Source organism: Pseudonaja textilis, chromosome 1, assembly GCF_049901715.1.
Source record: "Pseudonaja textilis isolate UNSWEBS1 chromosome 1, rPseTex1.2, whole genome shotgun sequence".
Classification (NCBI taxonomy): domain Eukaryota; kingdom Metazoa; phylum Chordata; class Lepidosauria; order Squamata; family Elapidae; genus Pseudonaja; species Pseudonaja textilis.
The window spans coordinates 16,362,246-16,384,324 of record NC_141990.1 but is presented as its reverse complement, the minus strand read 5'-3'; the positions used below and the strand labels follow the sequence as shown (position 1 = coordinate 16,384,324).

General features: G+C 40.2%; 2 protein-coding genes across 4 annotated transcripts in view; one reads left to right on the top strand and one right to left on the bottom strand.

Moving 5' to 3' along the window:
* The first annotated feature begins 497 nt into the window (after positions 1–497).
* CYB5D2 (cytochrome b5 domain containing 2) lies at positions 498–7,418 on the top strand. 2 transcript variants are annotated; one of them, XM_087926684.1, is made up of 4 exons: positions 498–813; positions 3,314–3,433; positions 4,067–4,253; positions 5,615–7,418. In XM_087926684.1, the coding sequence occupies exons 1-4, from the start codon at positions 561–563 to the stop codon at positions 5,826–5,828; spliced, it is 774 nt and encodes a 257-aa protein (XP_087782810.1). In that variant the 5' UTR covers positions 498–560; the 3' UTR covers positions 5,829–7,418. The 2 variants fall into 2 exon arrangements, with proteins under 2 accessions (XP_087782810.1, XP_026564503.1); XM_026708718.2 differs by having other exon boundaries at positions 3,314–3,454.
* Positions 7,419–9,778: 2,360 nt separating this feature from the next.
* The window catches only part of ANKFY1 (ankyrin repeat and FYVE domain containing 1), a 58,382-nt gene continuing 46,081 nt past the window's right edge, over positions 9,779–22,079 (bottom strand). For both annotated transcript variants that reach the window (XM_026708706.2, XM_026708707.2), the window contains exons 18-25: positions 21,363–21,563; positions 20,238–20,414; positions 18,569–18,716; positions 17,156–17,246; positions 16,413–16,537; positions 14,462–14,608; positions 13,545–13,635; positions 9,779–12,256 (exon numbers count right to left, since the gene is read on the bottom strand). In XM_026708706.2, coding sequence (XP_026564491.1) covers positions 12,124–12,256; positions 13,545–13,635; positions 14,462–14,608; positions 16,413–16,537; positions 17,156–17,246; positions 18,569–18,716; positions 20,238–20,414; positions 21,363–21,563 — 1,113 coding nt within the window. In that variant the 3' untranslated portion in view covers positions 9,779–12,123. The remainder of the gene's footprint in view (positions 12,257–13,544; positions 13,636–14,461; positions 14,609–16,412; positions 16,538–17,155; positions 17,247–18,568; positions 18,717–20,237; positions 20,415–21,362; positions 21,564–22,079) is intronic.

Here is a 22,079-nt window from a genome sequence, read left to right as displayed (position 1 = left end):
TGGCAAGCAATGGAGCTGGAGGAAAGCATTTCATGCCACAGAAACCATTTCCCTCTAGGATCCAAAAAGCATCAGCAGCATTTCCAAGGATTTTTTTCCAACTTTTCACTCCATCCAATACAGTAGTTCTGTAATTTCCTGTCGGTCTCCTATCCAAATATTAATCTGCTCTTTTGCTCCTGCATAGTTTCCGAACTGGCCCAAGCACTTTCAGCTGCCGATACACACGCGCGCAAGCCAGCAAATATTTAATGACTAAAATCTTTATAGGTGTCAGTCAGAGCCTCTTTGCTTGCTTTCCACGGCTTATATTTTCTGACGGAATCGGAAAACCGTTAGAAACCCTGAAGCTCGGAATTCGTGCTTCTCTAAACTTTTTTCTGTCTAGAGAAGCACAGGAGCCCTTAACATAAGCGGCGCAGAAAAGCCAATCAGCGACCTCTAAAACCGACGACCAATAATCGTTCAGGAAATCGTGACGCGTGCCCCGTCTCGTTACTCTGCAGAGGCCATTTTGAGTGCTGGCCCCTGCCCTTCCCAGCTGTTTCATTGCTCGCCTCATGCTGCGGCCGGCGCTGGCTGCTCTGGCTCTGGGCTGGGCGGTCGCCTGGCTGGCGGCTCGCGGCTTCGCTCCCTGGTGGTGGCTGGGGCGGAATTGCAGCGGGGAAGCGGTCCTAACTGCCGCCGAGCTGAGCCGTTACACGGGCACAGAGGGAAGCCCGGGACTTTACCTGGCCGTGTTGGGACAGGTGTTCGACGTGCAGCAGGGGCGCAGGCATTACGGCCCCGGAGGCGCTTACGGCTTCTTCTCAGGTACTTCGCCTCCCCGTTCCTCTTTCCCACCAGGCCCGGGTAAAGGGGGCGAGCCTTTCTCCCCCGCGCGCGTGTGCGCGGTGCAGGGCGTGCAAATAGACGCGATCTACACGCTTACATTAGAATTAGAAGACTTGGACTTAAAACAATTTTATTGTCACTTTGAATGTGCACTAATCGGCATACATTGAAATGAAATTTCGTTGCATACAGCCCTCAAAGGGTCTCCACCTCCAATGTAAACTACATAAACAAAATAAAGTAAATACAAAATTAGAATAGAATAGAATAGAATAACAGAGTTGGAAGGGACCTTGAAGATCTTCTAGTCGAGTCCCCTGCTCAGGCAGGAAGCCCTAGAGCATTTCAGACAAATCGTGCCTACCGTCCCTGTCCTTTTGTCCCCATTTATTGGTACCTATTTCCTGTATTCTTACTCATGTTTATACTTACACTTATTATCTTGTAACCGATTGACAAATCAAATAAACAAAATAAAATATCTTCTTAAAAACTTCCAGTGTTGGAGCACCCACAACTTCTGGAAGCAACTGGTGAATTGTTCTCACTCTTGGGAAATTTCTCCTTATTTCTAGGTTGCTTATCTCTCCTTGATTAGTTTCCATCCACTCTTTCTTCCTCTAGCCTTCTGGTGCTTTGGAGAATAGCTTGACTCCCTCTTCTTTGGAAGAGAGATTCTCCTATTTTCCTCTTTCCAAGGGGGCTGATTGAAAATTGAAATGTCAGGATTGACATTCCAAGCTCCATCACACTCACCTCGACTCAACACCCTCTGACTCTAGGTATTCTCTATGAGGACACCCTTTTTATATCCTTCCAAAAGACCACTGTCCCACATTTTTGTTTCAGAATATAAAGCACAACCATTGATGGATGAGGTGCCATTAGGTCATTGTTGACTTCTTGCAACCAAACAGACCCCCCCTCCCCCGATTATCTATTCCCTAACCTATTTCTTCAAGTCTTTCCAAGAGTGGACTTGTCACCATTGCAACTGAGCCCCTTCCACATTGCATCCTCTTTTCTTCCATCTTTCCCAGCTTTAGAGCCTTTTCCAGAGAGCTGGGTATATACAATGTGGTTAATGATAAGGCAAATGCATAATTTGTCTGAAGTAGGATAATTTGAGCCTGCTTCATTTGTCCCTAGTGTGAGTTCTCTGGATTGATTTGGTCGATGATCCAAAGAATTATTTTTTTGCCATTCACGCAGTGGTGAGATTCAATTCTTTTTTTACTATTGGTTATATGGGCATGGCTTGGTGGGCGTGGCAGGGAAAGGATACTGTAAAATCTCCAGTTAGAGGTGGGATTTGCCGGTTCTCCAAACTACTCAAAATTTCCATTACCGGTTCTCCAGAATGGTCATAACCTGCTGAATAGCACCTCTGTATTCACCATATTCTCAGGAGTCTTCTCCAACACCAAAGTTCAGAAGTGTCAATGCTGTTTCTAATCTACCTCTTCGGTCAAACTTTTGCTTCCATACCACGGTTTGCATGACTCCGATCTTTGTAGAGATACACACATCATGGTATTTGAATATCTTTTCCATTGCCTTTGTGTTTGCTCTGTGAAAAGAATTCATTTAACATAATTTACTTTACTATTGTTTTTAAACACTTCAACTGTACTGTTTGGTTTTGTTATTGTGTGCACTGCGCAGAGTCACAAGTGTGAGTTGGGCTATTATATAAATTGATAACATTGTTGTCAAGAGCCTGCAGAGATTTTGCAAATGTATCTATTTAATTTATGGACTGCCCAACTCCCAAATTACTCTGGATAGCTTACAGTGAAAAACCAACTTATTAAAAGAAAAATACACTAGAAGATCGAACTACAAAAACAAAACAAAAATGTCCCCTTCCTAAGCCCTAGGAGAATGATCAGTTAAATGGTTATTTGAGGGATGGCCTTGATTACATCTGCCCCTCCCATTAGGTCTGTACAGGTGGGATCAACCCTTTTCTTTTTGATCCTGTGCTTGCTAAGTAGCTGGAGTCACACAAAATGGTTCATCCGATTGGTAAAAAAAGAATAAAACGGTTTCATTTGCCTAGTGCATTGGTGGCTAACCTTTTTTGGCTCCTGTGCCAGCACCCAGAAGGCAATGCGTGCTGCCTCCCCAACACCCCCTGTGCATGCACGCATGTCTCCTGTGACCCCCACCCCCTGCGCATGCACGCCAGATACCCAACAATCAGCTGTCGGGCAGAGGCACGCATGCGCAGCGGGGCTCTTCCAGGCAACCTCTTGGGTACTGATAGAAGTGGCTCTGCATGTCACTTCTGGCAGGCGTGCCATATGGTCGCCATCATGGGCCTAGTGAGTCAAATTTTAATTTTGGTTTTTTTTTTTTTATGGCTTAGATGTGTGGAGAGCTAGTCTGTTTTGTTAGCTGATGTACAAGTATTATACAAGGCCAGAAATGGAGTTAATCAGGTGACAAAGCAGGTGTTTTTTGATTGTTTGTCCAGGAAAAGATGCCTCCAGAGCTTTTGCCACAGGTGACTTCACCCCAGCTGGCCTGGTAGATGATGTTTCAGGATTGTCACCACCACAAATGCTGGCCATCCAGAACTGGCTTTCCTTCTACTGTAAGAATTACGTGCATATCGGTACGTAGATACCTTGAAACTACATACACCAATCAATCTTGTTTGCACCAGCTTTTCAGCCACATCATAGTGTAGTGTGTTCTTCACTCAGCTGATATAGAGAGCCACTCAATTACCTTGAGGAAAGATCAGCAGCCTATACATTTTATAAATATTTCTTACTTGCCTGTCAAAATGTAGCATTCCTATTGGGGTGTATGTAAGAATATCAGGTTTATTAGGAGAATGTAGAGAGTTTAAATAATTAAGGACACTGAATGGAATTTGCCTTAACCTATCAATTATTATCTGGAAGAAGCTTGTAGTCTGGAAGCTTTTATGTTTGCTTCCATTTCAAGTTGCTTTCACAACTCAGCAAAGAAACAGGATTTGGCCCAGGTTGTGTACTTTTAAAAGGGAAAAAAATCAAACAGTGGAGAGCACAAAACTTATATTATTATCTTAACTATGTTTCCCATTGAAACTCAGTTTATTGTTCAGGGTGTAACAAAAAATTACAGTGAGCAAAACCCTGATTAAGCTAAGCCAGTCATGGAAATGGAAGTACGTGTGGGCTGTGTGTGTCTCAGGGATGAGTGTACGGTGGTGACATGTATTATCTCTTTTCAAAAGGCAAAGTAGCTGGACGATTTTACCAAGAAAGTGGGGAACCTACTAAGGTTTTGGAGGAGGCCCAAGCTCTCATTGAAGAAGGGGAGAAGCTGCAGGCTGAGGAGGTTGAGCGAAAGAACCAGTTTCCACCCTGTAACTCTGAATGGAGCTCAGCTACGGGAAGCAGGGTCTGGTGTTCCAAACAGAGGTAGGATTTGCAGTTAAACCGTCAAAGGAGGATATGATGATAGTGAACCCACAAAGTATAATTGTATGATGCAGATATTAGATCCATGCATCATAGTCATAAGCTTGGTAACTCTTTATTATGTCATGCTGAAGGTGGGTAGTCTGTTGGCGGCAGGGAGAAAGGTTTTCTATTTGTCCTGCTGCTTGTCGAAGTAAGGTTATTTTTTTTAAATAATAAAACTGGCAGTGCTCTTTTAATGCTGCAGTAGAAGTGTGATTGTTCAGTGATTAAAGATGTTGAGCTTGTCGGCTGGAAAGCTAGAGTAAGATACAACGGGACAGGGAAACCTTTACCTTTTGCTACACGTAGCCCTTATTTAATAGCAGTAATAGGGATTGGAACTCTAAATATTGGTTGTAAAATGCAACTTCATATGACAGCTTGATTAGCAACAGCAGTTCTGGCTGTTCTCAGTTACTGTTAAGTAAGGACCTCCTTTGATCACAACTCCCAGTTTTCGCATTAGCTTTGCTTGTGGGAAGCCAGCAGGGAAGATTGCAAATTGCAATCATGTGACTGCAGGATGCAACAATGGTCATAAACAATGACAAGATTAAGGAGACGCTGTGATGGCTGGAGCTTTGAAGACTGTAAGTATCATTCTTTCAGTGCCCTCACAAGTTTGAGCAGTCACTGAACAAGTGGTCATTAACTGAGGACCATCTGTACAGTTCTTACCTAACTTGTTTAAAAACGGCAGGAAATCATTTACAGCATAAAGAGCTGAAAAATATAGCTTGAAAGTGCCTGTAGCAATAGTTTATCCATACTTTCTATACACTGTGATTTAGAGCGGTTTCTCTTAACCTTGGCAATTTTAAGACCTGTGGACTTCAACTCCCAGAATTCCTGAGAATTCCTCAGCTGGCTGAGGAATTTCGGGAATTGAAGTCCACAGGTTTTAAAGCTGCCAAGGTTTGAGGAACACTGGTTTAGAGAGTTAAGGGGCTCAATTTGTAATCAGAATGGAGAAGATGAAATGTTTTTTTCCCCATTTGGCTCAGTATCTCTAACACAATAATACCTGTGTATTGATTCTGGCCACAGGCTATATTAATAACACACCACTAATGTTGAGTTAAAACATGATTGCAGTGCAGCAATGGTGGAGGATGCAGAAGCACTATGAGTAGCTTTTCAAAGCAGCTGCATTTTTTCGAAGATTGCATATAGCTGTCTTCAATTAGCATGTGGTCTTAAGGGTAAGACATAGCTTCTTTTAAAAATTGCAGAGCTGCTGTGTTCACACACTGCAACACCACTGTTAAACGTGTCCATTCTTCCCATTTCATTCATTTCTTCTTTTCTGTGGTTTTCAGTGGAGGCATCAGCCGAGAATGGTCTGGTGTACCAAGGAAGCTATATGAACCCGGATCCAGTCGTAGCCATTGTGTTTGCATAAAGACAGAAGAGCTGTTTCCTGGGCAAGAGAAATCCACCCAGCTAAGCAACCAAGGAAAGTTGAACAATCCTAACCTTCAGGAATATGAAGGGTGTCCCCCACTTTCTGAATGGTGTGCTTTGAAAGAATGAGTCAACTGTACCACACTGGAGATTAAACACTTCTACACAACCCAGTTATTAAAGGAAGCCACTCTTGAGGAAACTTAACTATATATTTTGACACACTGTCCTAAACTAAAATTACAGCTTGCAAAACCTGATTTGCAGTTAAAAGTTGCCCTTTAAAAATATAGGTTTGTAAAACATAAGGTAAGAAATAGCAATGGAGAGAGCGCTTTAAATATTGTGTTTAAAACCATGGCAGTTGATGACGTGCTTTTCTAAGCGGAGGATTCTAGCAATGGAGGAAGAGAGATCCATTGGTCCTGAGGAATGGAGGTGTAAGACGGGCTCCCATCACCTGCTTTATAGATCATTGATACCAGCATTTGAACCAGAAGCATATGGGTAAACCACGATTTGTAACTGGTCACTTACGAGTTACAGTAGACCTACCCTGGGGCTATGACAACTGAAATTTGGGTGCTCAGCAGTTGGGCAATATTTATGGCCATTTGCAGTGTCCTTTGGTCACCTGACCATGTTTTACAACCATTTTGCCAAAAACTGGCATTTACTTCCTGTTTTCAGCAAAATGCACCCATAGCGAACCATTGGTTTCCAGAGAATATAAAATCAGGTCAGTCATGACACCAACCTATTTTATGATTGTCACAATTTATGACCTTGATGGGCAGGCTATTACTGTTGTAAATTGAGGACTACCTGTAATTGATTTTCTCTCATATAAAATGGCTGTATTGATACAACAAGGCAAAAATAAAGGTTTTCCCATTCATGTTCAATTCTAGGGGTGGTGCTCATCTGTTTCTTAGCCAAGGGAGTCACCTTTGAAGATGTTTCTGTGATCACATGGCCAGCATGACTATATGCCGAGGTGCATGGAACTCTGTTACGTTCCCATCAAAGTGTACCTATTTATCTACTTGCATTTGCATGCTTTCAAACTGCGAGATTAACAGGAGCTGAGACAAGTAACGGGAGCTCATCCCATTGCGTGGTGCTCATTCTTGAAGGGGGCTTTCAGATTTCTAGCTGACACGCTCACGGTCTTTAACCGCTCAGCTATCATGCCTTATTTTGATATAACATGCAAGCTAAAATATTGGATCTGCACAACACGAGTTCTAAACTGATCATTTTATAAACCATATTTAAGTAATAACTGGATTCACTCTAAGGGAGTCGCTGTGCTCAGCGGTTAAAGACGCTGAGGTTGTTAGACAGAAAGCTGACAGCCTGAGTTCAAGAACTGCGCGCTACGTAACAGAGTGAACTCCCGTTACTTGTCCCAGCTCCTGACTACCTAACAGTTTGAAAGCATACAAATATGAGTAAACAAACAGCATTCCATGCCCGTCAGCATACAATGAGGCTGGCCACGTGACCAGAGAAATCTTCGTAGAACCCTAGCTCCCTTGGTTAAGAAACGGTCATGAGCACCGTCCCCTCGGATCAGACACAACTGGACCGGGGAAACATTTACCTTTATCTTTGGGTTAACCCTGCTAAATTATGGTTTGTTAGATAACTTAAAGAGTTTAATGTTCTTGATGCTCTTCAGTAAACATGCCTATTAAACTCCCATTTGATGCGTTGTATTGTTTCCCATCTGGCTTAATTTACTACTTCAGATTATGGTTTGTATTAACCATCAGATGAACCTATACTTATGATCTTGAGCAAATTGTAATATGAACAGATCTAAAAGATACCGGCTCGATGAAGTGAAAATTTAAAAATATTATTTTCTGGATAAAATTGGGCCTCACTAGTGTCAGTATTTAGTTTGCAGCAACATATGGTTCTTTTGCTTGACTTCTGTAACCATGAACTTACTGGTGTCCAGTTCAATTAAATTGCTTTATTAGAAGAAATTACAAGTTGGTATATAAATATTAGAAAAATACATTGCTTTACAGGGCTTTCAAGGAAAGATTAGAGAGTAATAGTTTAAAAACGATTAAGACTTGGTTTCTCAAACTAAGAACAGCTGAAAAACAGGCCATATTACTTGCAGATGTTTAGTTTCCTGCTATGAAAATGGTATTAGACTGCAGTAACCTCAGTCTGGTAGGGACAAGACTACAGTTTTGTACTGTCAATCCATAAGGAGAGCTATGCGTTTTAAAAAAATGTATTGGCAGAATTTATTTAACACAATACAGACACTCCAACTTTAAAACATGGGAGCATGTTTGCAAATAGCTACTGTATATTGGACATTATAAGCTTAATTCTGTTACCTGATACTGTGACATCTAGGTTTAGTACCTGAGTTGCTGTGTGGGAGAACCAAGGCTAGAAGTTTCCTCTTCCACTTATGTCCCACTGAGTTGAATACAAGACTTTACAACCACTCTTTCATAAGCCAAGCAATTATCCTTTCCCAAACACAGATTAGTCCTTTTAGTAATCTGCATTGCGAACGACTTAATGCTACTATAAAATTCATGGCTAGGCTGGGCTTAAGCCATGCTGAAATGGAAGTTTGGTTTTAAATTACAAATAAGTACAAACTCCTAGAATGATCATGAGTTACCACTATAGTTTAGTTCATACCACTTTTTTTTAACATGCTAGGAAATGAACAAAGAAAAATCAATTTTCAGGATCTTAGGCTCAGATCTAATCAAGAAACAGGCCAGTGCTCTCAGAACACTGAAAAAGCAAACTCATTTGACAAAAATATAATTTCCAGACTATGCCTGCCTTCCAGAGATTTAAATTATATCAAGTTAGGCTTACATATTTTCTAGCTAGAACTACCTTTTTAATAGCATGTGGTGCCATCAGAAAAAGCAGGAGGGGAAGGAAGTGCAGAGCAGGCTGTAGTTTACAGAAGTCTGAGATAGGATGAACCGGCTGCAGAGTAATGATGCTGAACAATATCTACAAAACAACAGTAGAGTCGGTGTCCAAAACTATTCACAGATGAAATATATAAATTCTTTCCATGCTCACATGCTGGATTATACAATAAATACTGTCACAAATTATAAAACTGGAGCACCAAACTTTTGATACCATCAGTTTCACAATGTAATGATGAAAAGGGAAGGGCTTATGTTAACTTGATTCACAAGTTGAAGTCATATTCCATGCCTGTGTTTGAAGTACAGAATAAACAGTATGGGAAAACTGACCAATGACTGAAGTTGTGCAGAAGGGAGGGATGGGAGAAAGGGATCTAAATTTGGGCTCTTTTTATAATTGGAAAAGTTTTACCATTGAAGAATCAGATCACCTTTGAAGATGAGAAACCAAAGACACGTGACAGCATGAAAATTAGCAATAGTCATAGTTGTTTCCAAACTTCTAAAAAGTTGCACTTTTGTACTGTTCCTTGAAGACAAATCAAGCACATTTCCTTCCCATGTATTCTGAAACAAAGAAAGCAAGATCCCTGGAGAGTTTGATACCATGGCCAGAGCCAACATCAGTTGACTTACAGTTCTGTAACCATAGTTATAGTGTTATTGTGGTTCAAATTCTCACATTCTTACATAATATGTAGTCAGATTAAAATATACCAGGAAGGATTGGTACATCCTTCAGCACTGGTAACGAGTAGTCAAGCCACAACTCTCAGGACCACATTGAAGATGTCACTTAATAAATTAAGAAAATGCAGTGTTCTCCCATCTCCCTTTGTGTTTCAATTCAACAACAATTGTCATTGTTTAGTAAGTAAAAGCCAAAAACTCATGAAACTTGCTGGATCTCAAGACAATCAACAGAACTATCATTTTTTTTCTCTTTAGAAAATGAATTTGAAACCACAAGTTCAAATCATTAGAACAAATTAACATCTCGGCCAATTTATAATCTACCATGTACAGTACTGCACATGTGAAGCAGTCAGGTCCTCAAGTTTTACACTTATACATTGACTAGCAAGAACATTTTTCTTTAAAATAAAACAAAACACTAATTTTGGGCCAGTCAGTAGGATAGGCTCAGATACAAGTGTTTTTTTTATTAAAAGTGCTTTACAATTATTTATTTTGTGCAATCCACCAAGTCCATTTCAAATTCAAGCACACTGCCCAAGGAGAATCTCTTTAACTGGGAAATTCCATAGCTCAACTGATACTGAGAGAGGTCTGCTTAATTTTGGCATGTTAATCATCTATCATATATACAATTTACAACCGGGAAGTGGTTACATAATGTCCATAATGCCAGTGCAGAAATATGGTAATGTGTCTATGAAAAAATAACTCTTAAAAAAAAAACAATCACCAAGGTAAACAATCACCAAGAAAAACCTTCCACCTAGATTTGCCCAGATAAAGTGTGATAAGTTGTTACCAGGTGAACTATTGCATTTCCCATCTAGTTTCCAAAACAAGCTGCCTGCCTACAGCCTCACAAAGTAGCTTATTTCTTTGAGGGGGTAGAGATTGCATTGATTACAGGTTAAATGACAAGAGGTTCATCCTTTTGAAGCAAACAGATACAAGCAGGGATTTCAGAAAAGGGCAAATAATTATTGAGGATCCCCTAATCATCCTTGAATATCATTGAAGGCAGAATTCCAGTTTTTCACCCAACAGTTCAGAAGGGCCAAGCAGCAAACTGGGATCCAATTTGAAATGTAACATTGACTTCTTCCCCTTTAGTCTTTCTACTCCATTCCCCCGAGATTTTGCTTAACATGTAAAGCTGTTATGTCCTCAAATCACAGAAATATATTTTAAAAAGTAACACTCTTGTTTTGTGTATGTGTATACACTCACCCATGTGGTAACATTACAGGATGCATTAGTATTCTAGAAAGGAGAGAATGCAATTTTTAGTTAGTTAATATTTTTCTCTTCCCTTACATACATATAGACGCTGAATAATAGTGGTTACTGAAGGGAAGAGTGACATATGTTTCAATTAACCCATTCATGAAGCAATGGAAGACTTGCTTATCTTCCAGGGTTTGGTTCTGTGTATAAGATTGCACCAACCCACCCTAATCCTCTGCATTTAAGTACATAGTGGTTTGAAGCCACGAGACCTTTTTTTGCTGTGTTAAACATATGACAAAAAAATCCCTTGAATATATCCCAAAGTTTTAGAAGAGACCTGCTGTGGCACCTGACAAAAATAAAATGTCTTTGTCCAAGAAAAGAGGCCCACGGGAGACAAAGCTGCAAGCCAATTCTACTTTATCTGGCTCAAGATAGGCTTCTCCTTACACATGGACTTGACGTGAGCTGCAACAATCATTTTAATGCATAAGAGTTTTGTAAGAAATCACTTTGGGCTGTCTCAATATTTATGGACAGAGATGACCCGCTCCAAGGGTCACTGTCTTGCTGTTTGGTTGCTCTACTCGCACTATTCTACTTCTCCTGGTTATCCCTGTCTCATCATCTCAGCCTCTAGTCATTCTCACATCCCCCATAGTAGCATCATCATTGCATGTCCCCTAGCATTAGACCTTCCTTCAACATCACTGTAAACATAGGACTATTTGCAAAGTTTTCGATACATTACTGAATGATAGCTTGGATTATTAACTATTTCTTAAGAAAACCTGATTGAATTTGATAGCAAAGTTGGCCTCATCACTCCCTGATTTTGACACAGGAGAGCAAACAAGGGTTCTGAAAATCCAGGAGCTTTAGTCAGCCTCCTTTTCAACAGGAGAAGTGGTAAAGCTTTCATTATAAGGCCACACAAAATTTTCAGCAATGCATTAAACAAAAATTTAACTTGTGGTCAATCTCTTTTTGGGTAAAAGCAGTCACTATGCCTGGCACAGCTGCCCTTTGTAAAAAAAAAAAAAAAAAGTTACAGAACACCAGAATGTTCTCTCCAGGAAGGTAACAAAAGGGGCAGATCAGCACATACTTACCCAGAAATGTAAGCGCTAACAATATTATTTCTTTTCTTTAAAAAAGTGTGATAAGACTTTAGAACAGCCAAGTCACAGTTTTATCACCAAGGAAGGCCTTTTTGTTACATGATCAGCAAGTACAAAAATCTTGGTTTGCAATGCTCTGAACTGGAAACAGAGCAGCTCTACCAAATCGTGTTGGTTTTCCCATAAAACCTCTGTAGCACTCCCAGTTTGTTCCCAATGCAGTTTCTATCATTATCCATTGTTAACATTAATACACCCCCCAAAAAAATCATATATACTGGAATAAAGCATTTGCATGGTCCCTTAAGTTGGTCAGAGTCCACTGTAACAGGAAGACAAAGTATGCGCTTCCCCTTCTCCATGAGACGTGTCTTGGGATAGGCCTGTTACAAGATGGAAGGGGAGGCATTCCCTGGGAGTCATTTCCTTCCTCACAGCCAACTAGGAAACACCCCCAACAGTCAAGACGTCAAAGCAGGTGTTGCAAACGCGGACAGGCTTGTTCAAGTCAAATTTGATGATAGGAATCTCCTTGGTTGAACACTTATGGCAGAGCAGGCGCCCACAGTGCCGGCTGCAAGGAACAAGGAAGGAAAAAGGTGTGTTTACTTCATCCCCGTGACCTGTTTACTATAAAAAACAAACAAACAAGGTATCTATTTAGGAAGAGAAGGTTAAGGAAAGGAAACTATTAGAGGTTTCCACAACACTAAAAGTTGTTGGAATTTTTATGGCCAATCGTGTCCATAAAGTGTAATAAATAATAACTAATGTGGTTTCTTTTCGAATCAGGATGGTTGACTCCAGCAGTGGGATACTACCGGTTTGGTGATCCCGTGCGCATGCACATGCACCTAACCACATGCACACACCTTTCCACACACCAGTTGAGGCCTGCAGCACCCATCAGCTGAGAGGATAAAGGAGAGAAAAGCACAGGGGCAGGTGGGAGGGCGAATCCTGCGCTTTTCTCTTCTTTCTCCTCTCAGCTGATTGTAGGAGACTTTTTTTCCTCCTCTCAGCTGATCATGTGAACTGGTCTGAAATGGTAGCATATCACTACTAGTTGACTCTGTAAAAGTGAAGGCTGGAAGAAAATGAAGGATTAAAAAAAAGTGTGGGTGAAATTGAAGAAGATCTAAGTAGTTGCTAAGAGTCAACACTAATTTCATGGCACATTGCCTGCCTGCCTTCCTACCTACCAAATTCCTATATTGTCCATCACACAAAGGAAATTTCATAGAGTCTTTGTATTTGTCTTCAATTGAAACCAGTGCTTGCTTTCAGAAGACAACAAGGTGAATTTGAAAAGAAACTGGAATCATTACTTGCAGCTGTCTTTTTTGGGATAACATATTTTATGCTGATCTCTATTTTGTGTGGATGATATTGTTATTTTTGTTTTTGTATTTATTGTACATTTTAACCTGAATTCCCAAACTAAGATTTGTAAACCATCCCTCTTTCTTCCTTAAGAGTTAGCATCTCTGAAAGATGGGCAAGAGGAAAGAACTCACTCCTGAGTTCTTTCCTCTTGCCCATCTTTCAGAGATGCTAACTCTGAAAGCTCAAGTCAGGATGCTCACTCCTGACCATAGGATTTGGACTAAATGAACGATACAGCACAAGCTTCTTTCTGGATAGTGAAAGGGCCAGATTTCAATAAATAGCACAATGAACTCTATTGGCAGCTGCACTGTCCATCTCAAAAAGCAAGGTGGGACAGAACAATTTAAGAAGGGCAGGTTACAAGTCCCTCACTATATTCCTTAAATTTTAAAACAAATTTAAATACCATTTTCATTTATGCAACAATCCATCATTTGATATTCTTAAAAATAGCAACACTCAGGATAGATTACCAGTGATGCTTTCTCAAAGTGACACCAAACTTGGCGCTGCATTCATAACAATTGGAGCCGTCACACCAGGGAGGTTCCTTGGACAACATGTCTGCAAAAGAAAGGGCAACAATGGGAAACCACCATCACTGTCCATGCCTTCTAACCCACCTATTTGGGTAAGCTGCACAGGCAAGCAAGACTTAAGTGAAGCTCTTGAGAGCTGTCAGTAGATGGGATCCATGCCAACTTCTTCGGAGTCTTTAGCTGGGCTAAACCACACAGAGCAGAAGTTATAGAAGTACCTACCCAAAGATTTTTCTCATTTACTCTCTCAAAGGTCTGATCATGAAGGGGTTTATCATCAGGGGCTATCCCATTAGAAGATGACCCACAGGTAGAGAGAAAGCCATGGGAAAAGTGACTACCTGTATGATAGTCCCTCAGTTCTAAGCCCACTTTCTTCACTTATTAAACCACCTACTGATTCTGAGAAGACACTGTATGAGGAGAGCCATGTTAGGCTACACAAAAATCAGGAGGAGGCTAGTGGCATTTTTCCCAGGTAACAAGTTTTATTGAAAGGGGGTACGTTTTTGCGAGCTTTGCCTTTTTATAACACCTGTCAGTCTGGCATGCTTCAACCTGCTTAACAATCTTCTTTACCTGTATTTTCTTTCAAGAAATATAAAATTTGAACCACATGATATGGAAGAAAGACTCAAGAGATCTATAATTCCCCCCCTCCCATTACCTCATTAAAAAAAAAACATTTCAGAGAAATTTGATGGGCAAGCAGGGACTGTTTCTACCTTTTCTAGGGAGATGATTTTGGGTTAAAACAGTGACAGAAATCTGTGAAAAAGTCCTGAACATGCGAAGTTGGTCATTTATAGCTGTCGGCAGATTTTGGACATGCAACTTTCCAACATCCTTACCCAGAAGCCGGAAGAGAAGCTGTTTAGTTGCTACTTGGTAGTTGAAGATATTGATCCCTTGATTGTTGTTAATGCCCAAGCGAGCACCAGCTCTCACTATAGCCCGGCACAGGTTGGCATTTCCCTTAATGTAGGCCAAAAGGAGCACTTGGAAAGAAAAGAAAAAGGAAGTATTTGGAACCCATCATACCCAATTCAATGAAATCACCATCATCAGCACTTCATTAACTCTAGGAAGTTAAGGTTTCCCCAGCAAGTCATACAGCAGCAAATAATTTTTCTTAAACGGAGAAACGAAACGAAACGAAACGAAACGAAAAGAGAAGAAAAGAAAAGAAAAGAAAAGAAAAGAAAAGAAAAGAAAAGAAAAGAAAAGAAAAGAAAGAGGAGGGGGAGGGGAAAGGAAAGGAAAGGGAAGGAAAGGAAAGGAAAGGAAAGGAAAGGAAAGGAAAGGAAAGGAAAGGAAGGAAGGAAGGAAGGAAGGAAGGAAGGAAGGAAGGAAGGAAGGAAGGAAGGAAGGAGAAAGAAAGAAAGAAAGAAGAAAGAAAGAAAGAAAGAAAGAAAGAAAGAAAGAGAAAGAAAGAAAGAAAGGGGAAAGAAAGGGGAAAGAAAGAGGGGAGGAAGAAAGAGGGGAAGAAAGAAAAAGAAAGAAAGAAAAGAAAGAAAAGAAAGAAAGAAAGAAAAAGAAAGAAAGAAAGAAAGAACAAAAGAAAGAAAGAAAGAAAGAAAGAAAGAAAGAAAGAAAGAAAGAAAGAAAGAAAGAAAGAAAGAAAGAAAGAAAGAAAGAAAGAAAAAAAGAAAAAAAGAAAGAAGGACTGAACCCAGCCCTACATGCAACCCAACTCGTACTGGAAGTGATTGGGGCACTTAACAGTAGTTGGTATCAATGCCTACTTTTTCTATTCTGCCAAAAGATCTTTGACAAGAGAGCTCAGCATACCTGCAAGTTGCACACTGTTGTGCTAATGTATACTTCTGCCCCCAATAACAGCTTCCACAAAGACTAAATACAAGAGGGAATCTGGTAAGTTCAGAGAAATCATTCCACCCCAAGAAATCTAATAAATTCCTCTGATCATGTTAGCAAAGAGGATGACCACCACTGTTTTTCTCCAACTGAAGGATACAGGTACCATAAGCTGCCATGCCTGTCTACAGAATGTATCTTCTATAGCCCCAGGAATCCCGAGAGATGCTAGGCTACGACGACTAAGTTTTATTAAGGTATCTCCATAGTATTCTTCAATTTGAATGTTCATAGTGTCCTACAATACATACAGTTAGAGAGATGGAAGAGGACCTGAAGTCTGACACCTGTTTAGTCAAGAATCTGAATTAAAGTATAGCTAAAGGTCTTCAATCTTTACAAGAAAAGACAGAAGCAGAAGCAAATCACAGCACTGGGGTAAAAACTGCTGATGTGTATACATCAGAGATAAAATGTTTAAGGGAAAAACATTTGGTAGCTGCCTGATCTAGCAAGAAGGAAAAACATTTTAAACGGAATGAGAATCATATCTCACTGACACAATCTCATCCCTTTTGCCAAGATGGCAGTTGCTCTGTTGGGCTAGGAAGAAGCTAAAATACATTCTCTATCCTGGAGGAGAATTCTGGGAGCTACAGTCTCAACATATGGAGGGACGGGCAAATTTTGCTTTCAGCAAATCTTATGAAAGGGCCAGACCAAACTCAATGCCTGTTGTAACCTAAAACACAACTTGCTCTCTTTTGTGAATAGGATTCTTTGGCAACAATTAAACACAAGAGGCTAAATCAAGGAAATGGTGGCAATCTGCTCTGTTGGGCAACAGCCTAAAACAGTGTTTTTAAAACTTGACCTTTTAAGATGTGTGGACTTAACTTCCTGAATTCCCTAGCCAGCATGCTCATTGAGGAATTCTGGGAGTTGAAGTCCAAGTTTCAAAAACACTGGAAAAAAAGTTCTCACCTGTATTTCCATCAGTATCTGGCTTGTCAAGCGGATATTCTGGCATACATTCCCGGAAAAAATCAAAGATAGTTGCCGCATTCTCTTTCCCATATTGCCCCAGGATGTGCATTGGGGACTGGCCTCTAGTAATGAGATGTTGATTGTGTTATATCCAGAGAAAATTCCAATGGCAATACAAGCAGCTTTCTCCTTTCCAAGTCAGAGTTCACTTTTTTACATACACACATATACATCTTTAAGAGCAGCTGTTTAGATGTTATACACAATCACTTTTCAGTGATGATTGCATATTTCGGCAAGTGCTCATAATGAAAAAATTCTAAAGACTAGGAAAAGAAGGTCTATTTCATGTCCCTGAAACAATTCTTTCTACCTTTCCTCCAGAGAAGCCTTGCTAAGAAAGCCTGGTTACTTACACACAGCTACTTTTGCCAGTAGAATTGCATAACCGCGCACTCTGACGCAGTCTGAAAATCCAAGGTCAGATAAAATGACAGGTATGAAAATGTGGCAATCGCGTGTGAGTGTAAACACATACACACAGACCTTTTAAGAGCGTGAGTTTGGAAACCCTCCTAAATTTGAAGCAACCTTATTGGCTAAGGAAAAAGTACCACCCATTCAAAGATATTTGTTTAGCCTTGCTTTTGAAGCGAGGAGAAAAGCAACCTGCTCTTGAATAGTTTTCAGTGCTACAAAAAACCCCAGCTAATACAAAGACAAAAAAAGGTTGTTCTTACCTGGCGTTAATAGCTTCTGCATCTATATTACACTCTGTCAGAAGGACACGAATGTTTGACAGACGTCCATGCATGACCGCCAAGTGGAGAGCTAAATTTTGACAAGAAAAAGAAGGCAGGATTCAAACAGAACCTAAAAAAAGATCTGCACGTGATTTTCACTGACACTTAAAAGCAAAGTTTAGATTCCGTGTTATTATTGCTATTTATTTAACATGCAAACTTACACAACCATCTTTCTTGTATCAAACCCCAGCAAAGATAGGAAACCTTTTTCCTTGGGGAGCTGCTTTTCCCCAACTTACAAGGGCTACAGTGGTAATGCTGGGGTGTCTCTGCTCTGTCTGGTATCAAAATATTGTTGTTTGAGGGGGAATATATAATAATGCTGGCAAAATTAGCTTTTTCAGTTGTCAGATTTCAGAGGAGCTCTATGGTTTCAAAAAATGGCTCAGGAGCTGCAAAGCTATACACTACAAATAATTCCCTTCATTGCTGTAAGAAGCAATGCCAGACTTAAAATGTTAAAATGTCAAGGTTTATTGTAGTTGCCATATTGGCTAGCATCCCACAAGGTGTATTGGTAGTCCTTGTTTTACAACCATTCATCTATCCACTGTTCAAAGTTATAAAGATTTGTAACTGGTCATCGCGCTTACAACCATTGCAGCATCCTCGTGGTCATGTGATCGATATTTGGGCACTTGGTAAACAGCATGTATTTACAAAGGTTGCAGCATCCTGAGGTCATGTGATCCCCATCTGAGACCTTCTCCGCTGGCTTCCAACAAGCAAAGTTAATGGTGGAAGTGGGATTCACATAACAACTGCATAATTCATTTAACAACCATGGCAAAAAAAAGGTTCTAAAATCAAACACAATTCATTTAATCACCTTGCTTAGCAATAGAAATTGTGGTCTCAATTGTACTCATAACTCAAGGACTACCTCTACTCAAAATGTGTCTGGAGCGTACCACATTGGGAAGGCCTAATTAAAAAAAGGCAGCCAATTCAAACAATCCTCTTTTTACTACTTGGGACTATTAAGCATCATCAGCACTAAGACTCACCCACTCCAACTGAGAGAGGTGGCAAACATAAATAATACTCCTTCCTCTTCCTATTTTCCTACAACAACCTGTGAGGTGGATTGGGCTGAGAGTGAGTGACCGGCCCCCTTTCATACCTAAAGTGGGATTTCCTGGTTTATAGCCTGATGCCTTAATCAACAAAATAAACTGGTTCCAAACTGCTAAAAGGGGCCCAGAAGTGTAACCATGAGCCCAAAGAGAGAACCGTGCCACCAGAGAACGAAAGTGGTTTCTTAAGCCAAGGAAGTGCTCTAAGAAAAACTGAGAGGGAAATGAGCTTGGATAATGTGGAATGAACCTTGGAGTTCACAAGACATACCATTGTTTTTGTTTTCATCCACAGCAGCGAAGTCAATGCCATTCTCCAGAAGGACTGAGCATATTGTGGGCAAGTCTTGCTGAGCTGCAAGATGGAGGGCAGTCTGGCGATGCTTGTTCAACTCATTGACTCTGGCACCTGCCAACAGCTACGAGGAAGGGAACATATGAGAAAAGGGGGAATTTTTCCAGGAGCAATAAAACGTAGGTAATAGATCATCCAGAGCAGGGGAGTTGAAGTCCACAAGTCTTAAAGTGGCCAAGGTTGGAGACCCCTGATCCCCTGATATTCATCTACTCCATTATTAATAATTCAATATCTTTTTTACTATTAATAAGATACCAAGGCAGGCTATAGTGCATTAAAGAAACCAAGAGCTCATACGGCAGTTGACAATAAGGATTGTTCTGAAATCTTGACAAATTGAAGCAATTTGGCACAACCTTACTTGATTTTACATGATTTTGATTTTTTTAAAAGCAAAATCCTCTTTCCAGTCAAGTTTGACTGTGTATGAGTTCAAATATATCTCAAAGCAGTTTTCTCAGCAATAGAAGGAAGCAGTTTATTATTCCATTCTTCCAAGATGCATTTCAATTTTCCACAGCTTGCGGATTTTCTTTGCTCTCACCACCCAAATATTAGCCAGGCCTGACCCAGTTCATTTCTGGCTGTAGGAAAGGTCTCAACTGCTAAGTGCTGCAACCTACTGAAACGGTTTTAAAATAAAGGGATGCACAGTTAACATCAAAGGAAAACACTATTTCCATTTCCCAGCAGCCGCATCTTAAGGAGATGCTTCTGCATGACAGGGGAAAAAAGGCTGGAGAGAACCTTTTTCTAGCGTTTATTCTTTGCAAGCTAGATGACGACCTCATGAAGAGGTTGACAGAGCTTCCTTTTCAACAACACAGAAATGATTTGTCTTTTTTTTTTTTTTTGCCTCTGGGAGGTGCTATGGTTCAATGCTTTCTTGGTGCTCTCAAATCCAAGTACTAATCAGATTCTGAAGTCAACTAATGTTGCTTAGCTGCTCAGTTATAGATTTCTGAAGTGCTTCTGGCAAATCTTACAGCGCACGTAAATTGAAATGTGGGAATAAACATGGCCCACCAGGTACCAACTCTGCAGTAAAAAAGCTCTGCTTTAACCAGCAATCGCTATGAAATCTTCTCTTCCTCAAGGTGAAGTAGCCCTGTCACTTCTGAACTTCCAACCATCCTTTAAGACCTGGTTAGGTCATCAAATCCAGGAAGACCATTGAACAACTGAACTTGTGAAATGGCTCCATTATTATTAACACCCCTTTGTCTTGTGGCTTGCTTTTTTATCATTTTTAAATGCTTTTTATAATTAATAATGATCAGTGATTTTAAGTACTTATTCGATGAAATAATTCTAATTTATCAGTATCAAGTTAAAGAATGGACAACATCCTTTGTTTGCTCACTTGAAGCTCCATACAGGCATCAGGTCAACAAGCACAGACTGTCCTAGGTCACTGCAGAAATGTTTCTGCTCTTCTGTTTAATCTGCAACTGGCGTTAACATTGAGGAAATGGTTACTTTGTTTACTATTTATCTTCTTCCTTCAAAAATGTCTCTAAGACAAAAAAAAAAAAGCTCTTTCTCCCCATCAAAATTTGAAAATAAAGTTTGCACCACATACCAGATTGCGCACAATAATTTCAGAGCCGGCCTGAACAGCAAGGTGCAATGGTGTCAGCTTGGAGGTGTCCTGGACTCTGGAATTCACATCTGCTTGGACACTGATCAAGAAGAGCACGCTTTCAATGTCTGAATTCTGAACGGCCAGATGGAGGAAATTCCGACCTTTATTGTCCACCTAGCCAAAACAAATACCATTTTAAGTCAACTGAAATAATTTAATCCTTCTTCAGACATGATTATGCAAGCTGTGAAGGTTAGTGCTTTAGAATCCATTCCCTGTGTTTTCAGTGTAAGACTCAGCTTAGCCTGCAAGCAGTCTTCATAGTCCACAACTATTCAAACTGGCAGAAAATTCTGGCACTACAAAGCAAATTGACTGGCTTCTTACAGTAGATGCAAAAAAGTTAAAAGGGGATGGGATGCAAAAAAAAAGTGGGATGCTAAAGAAGGAATGTGCCATCTACTTCTATGATTCTTTTGCTTTTGGTTTCTGCTGCTTTGTTGTGCAGAACATCTCAGAAACTCAGTTGTTTTTTTACTAAATAACAGTTAATTAAGCACTCCTAGGGGGAAAAAGGCTGAGATTTCTTAAACATTTCACCTTGCTTTAGGCAACTCCCACAGATAAGGCAAATCTCTTAGCAAACCCAGAAAATTGCTACTTGAGTAAAGGATGGGATTTTTGCTTCTTGTAACAGCTGATTTCACAATCAAAAGTGACAACTGAGGGTTTTATGGCCAAGGAAAACAAAATAGTCTTACTCAGTGTCTATGGAGATTCTCAGTCATCCAGGTCATGGTTATCCCCAAAGTGCTTTTTCAAAAGTCAACTGGACTTTGTTTTTTCCTCGAAGACATTTTGCTTCTCACGCAAGCAGCTTTGGTCAGAATCTTAGGTTAGGCCTGAAGAATCTTTTAAGTTGAGAAGCGAGACAACTTCAAGGAAAAAACAAAAAGTCCAGCTGCCCTTTTGAAAAAGCACTTTTGGGCTAGCTTCACTCAGGTTTTATTTCCTAAATGAGTCACTTACCTGCATACTGAATACTATCAAGCTGTGGAATTTACACTGCAATGGGTAGACTGCATAGAAGTGCTTAATAGATCATATTTGGCTCTCTTTTACCTGTTCTGCAGCTCCAGGCTCCCGCTTCAGGATTGCTTCTGCTGCCTTGTTGTTCTTATACGTCATAGCGCAGGCAAAGGGGGTCAACCCTTGCCTGTCCCTTAAGCTGAGCTGGATGGCAGAGTGTGAGATCATCATCTGGATAATGGTGTTGTGCTGATTGATAATGGCAACGTGGATGGGGGTTTTTCCTTCTGCATCCTACAAATTAAGTTTAGTCAGTCATGCAAAACAAATAACCAGGGTCTGCCTTGTGGACAGATTGGCTAGATTTGCTAGGAATACTACAATGTATAGGATAATAGATTAAGTATAGAGGTTCTTAATATGATAGGACAGGTGGGCAACTTGAAATACTAAACCAAGGATCTTCAAACTTGGCAAGTTTAAGACTTGTGGACTTCAAACTCCCAGAATTCCTGAGCTAGCATGACTGGAGGAGGAATTCTGATGAGTTGAAGGCTTAAAGCTCTCAAGGCTTAAAGCTCTCAAGTTGTTGTTTTTTTTAATAAAGTTTTATTTGGGTTTTCACACACACAGAATACAAGTAAAACATCTTTCTTGAAAACAGCATACTCCCGAGATGAACCTCTTCTTACAGACACAAAACTCAATTTCATGCTCCTTTTTGTGTTCTATTCCATATCTTATATTATTCTACATTTTCTATATAGTTTTTCCCCTCTTTTAATTTTCTCAATTTTATTTTGATTATCT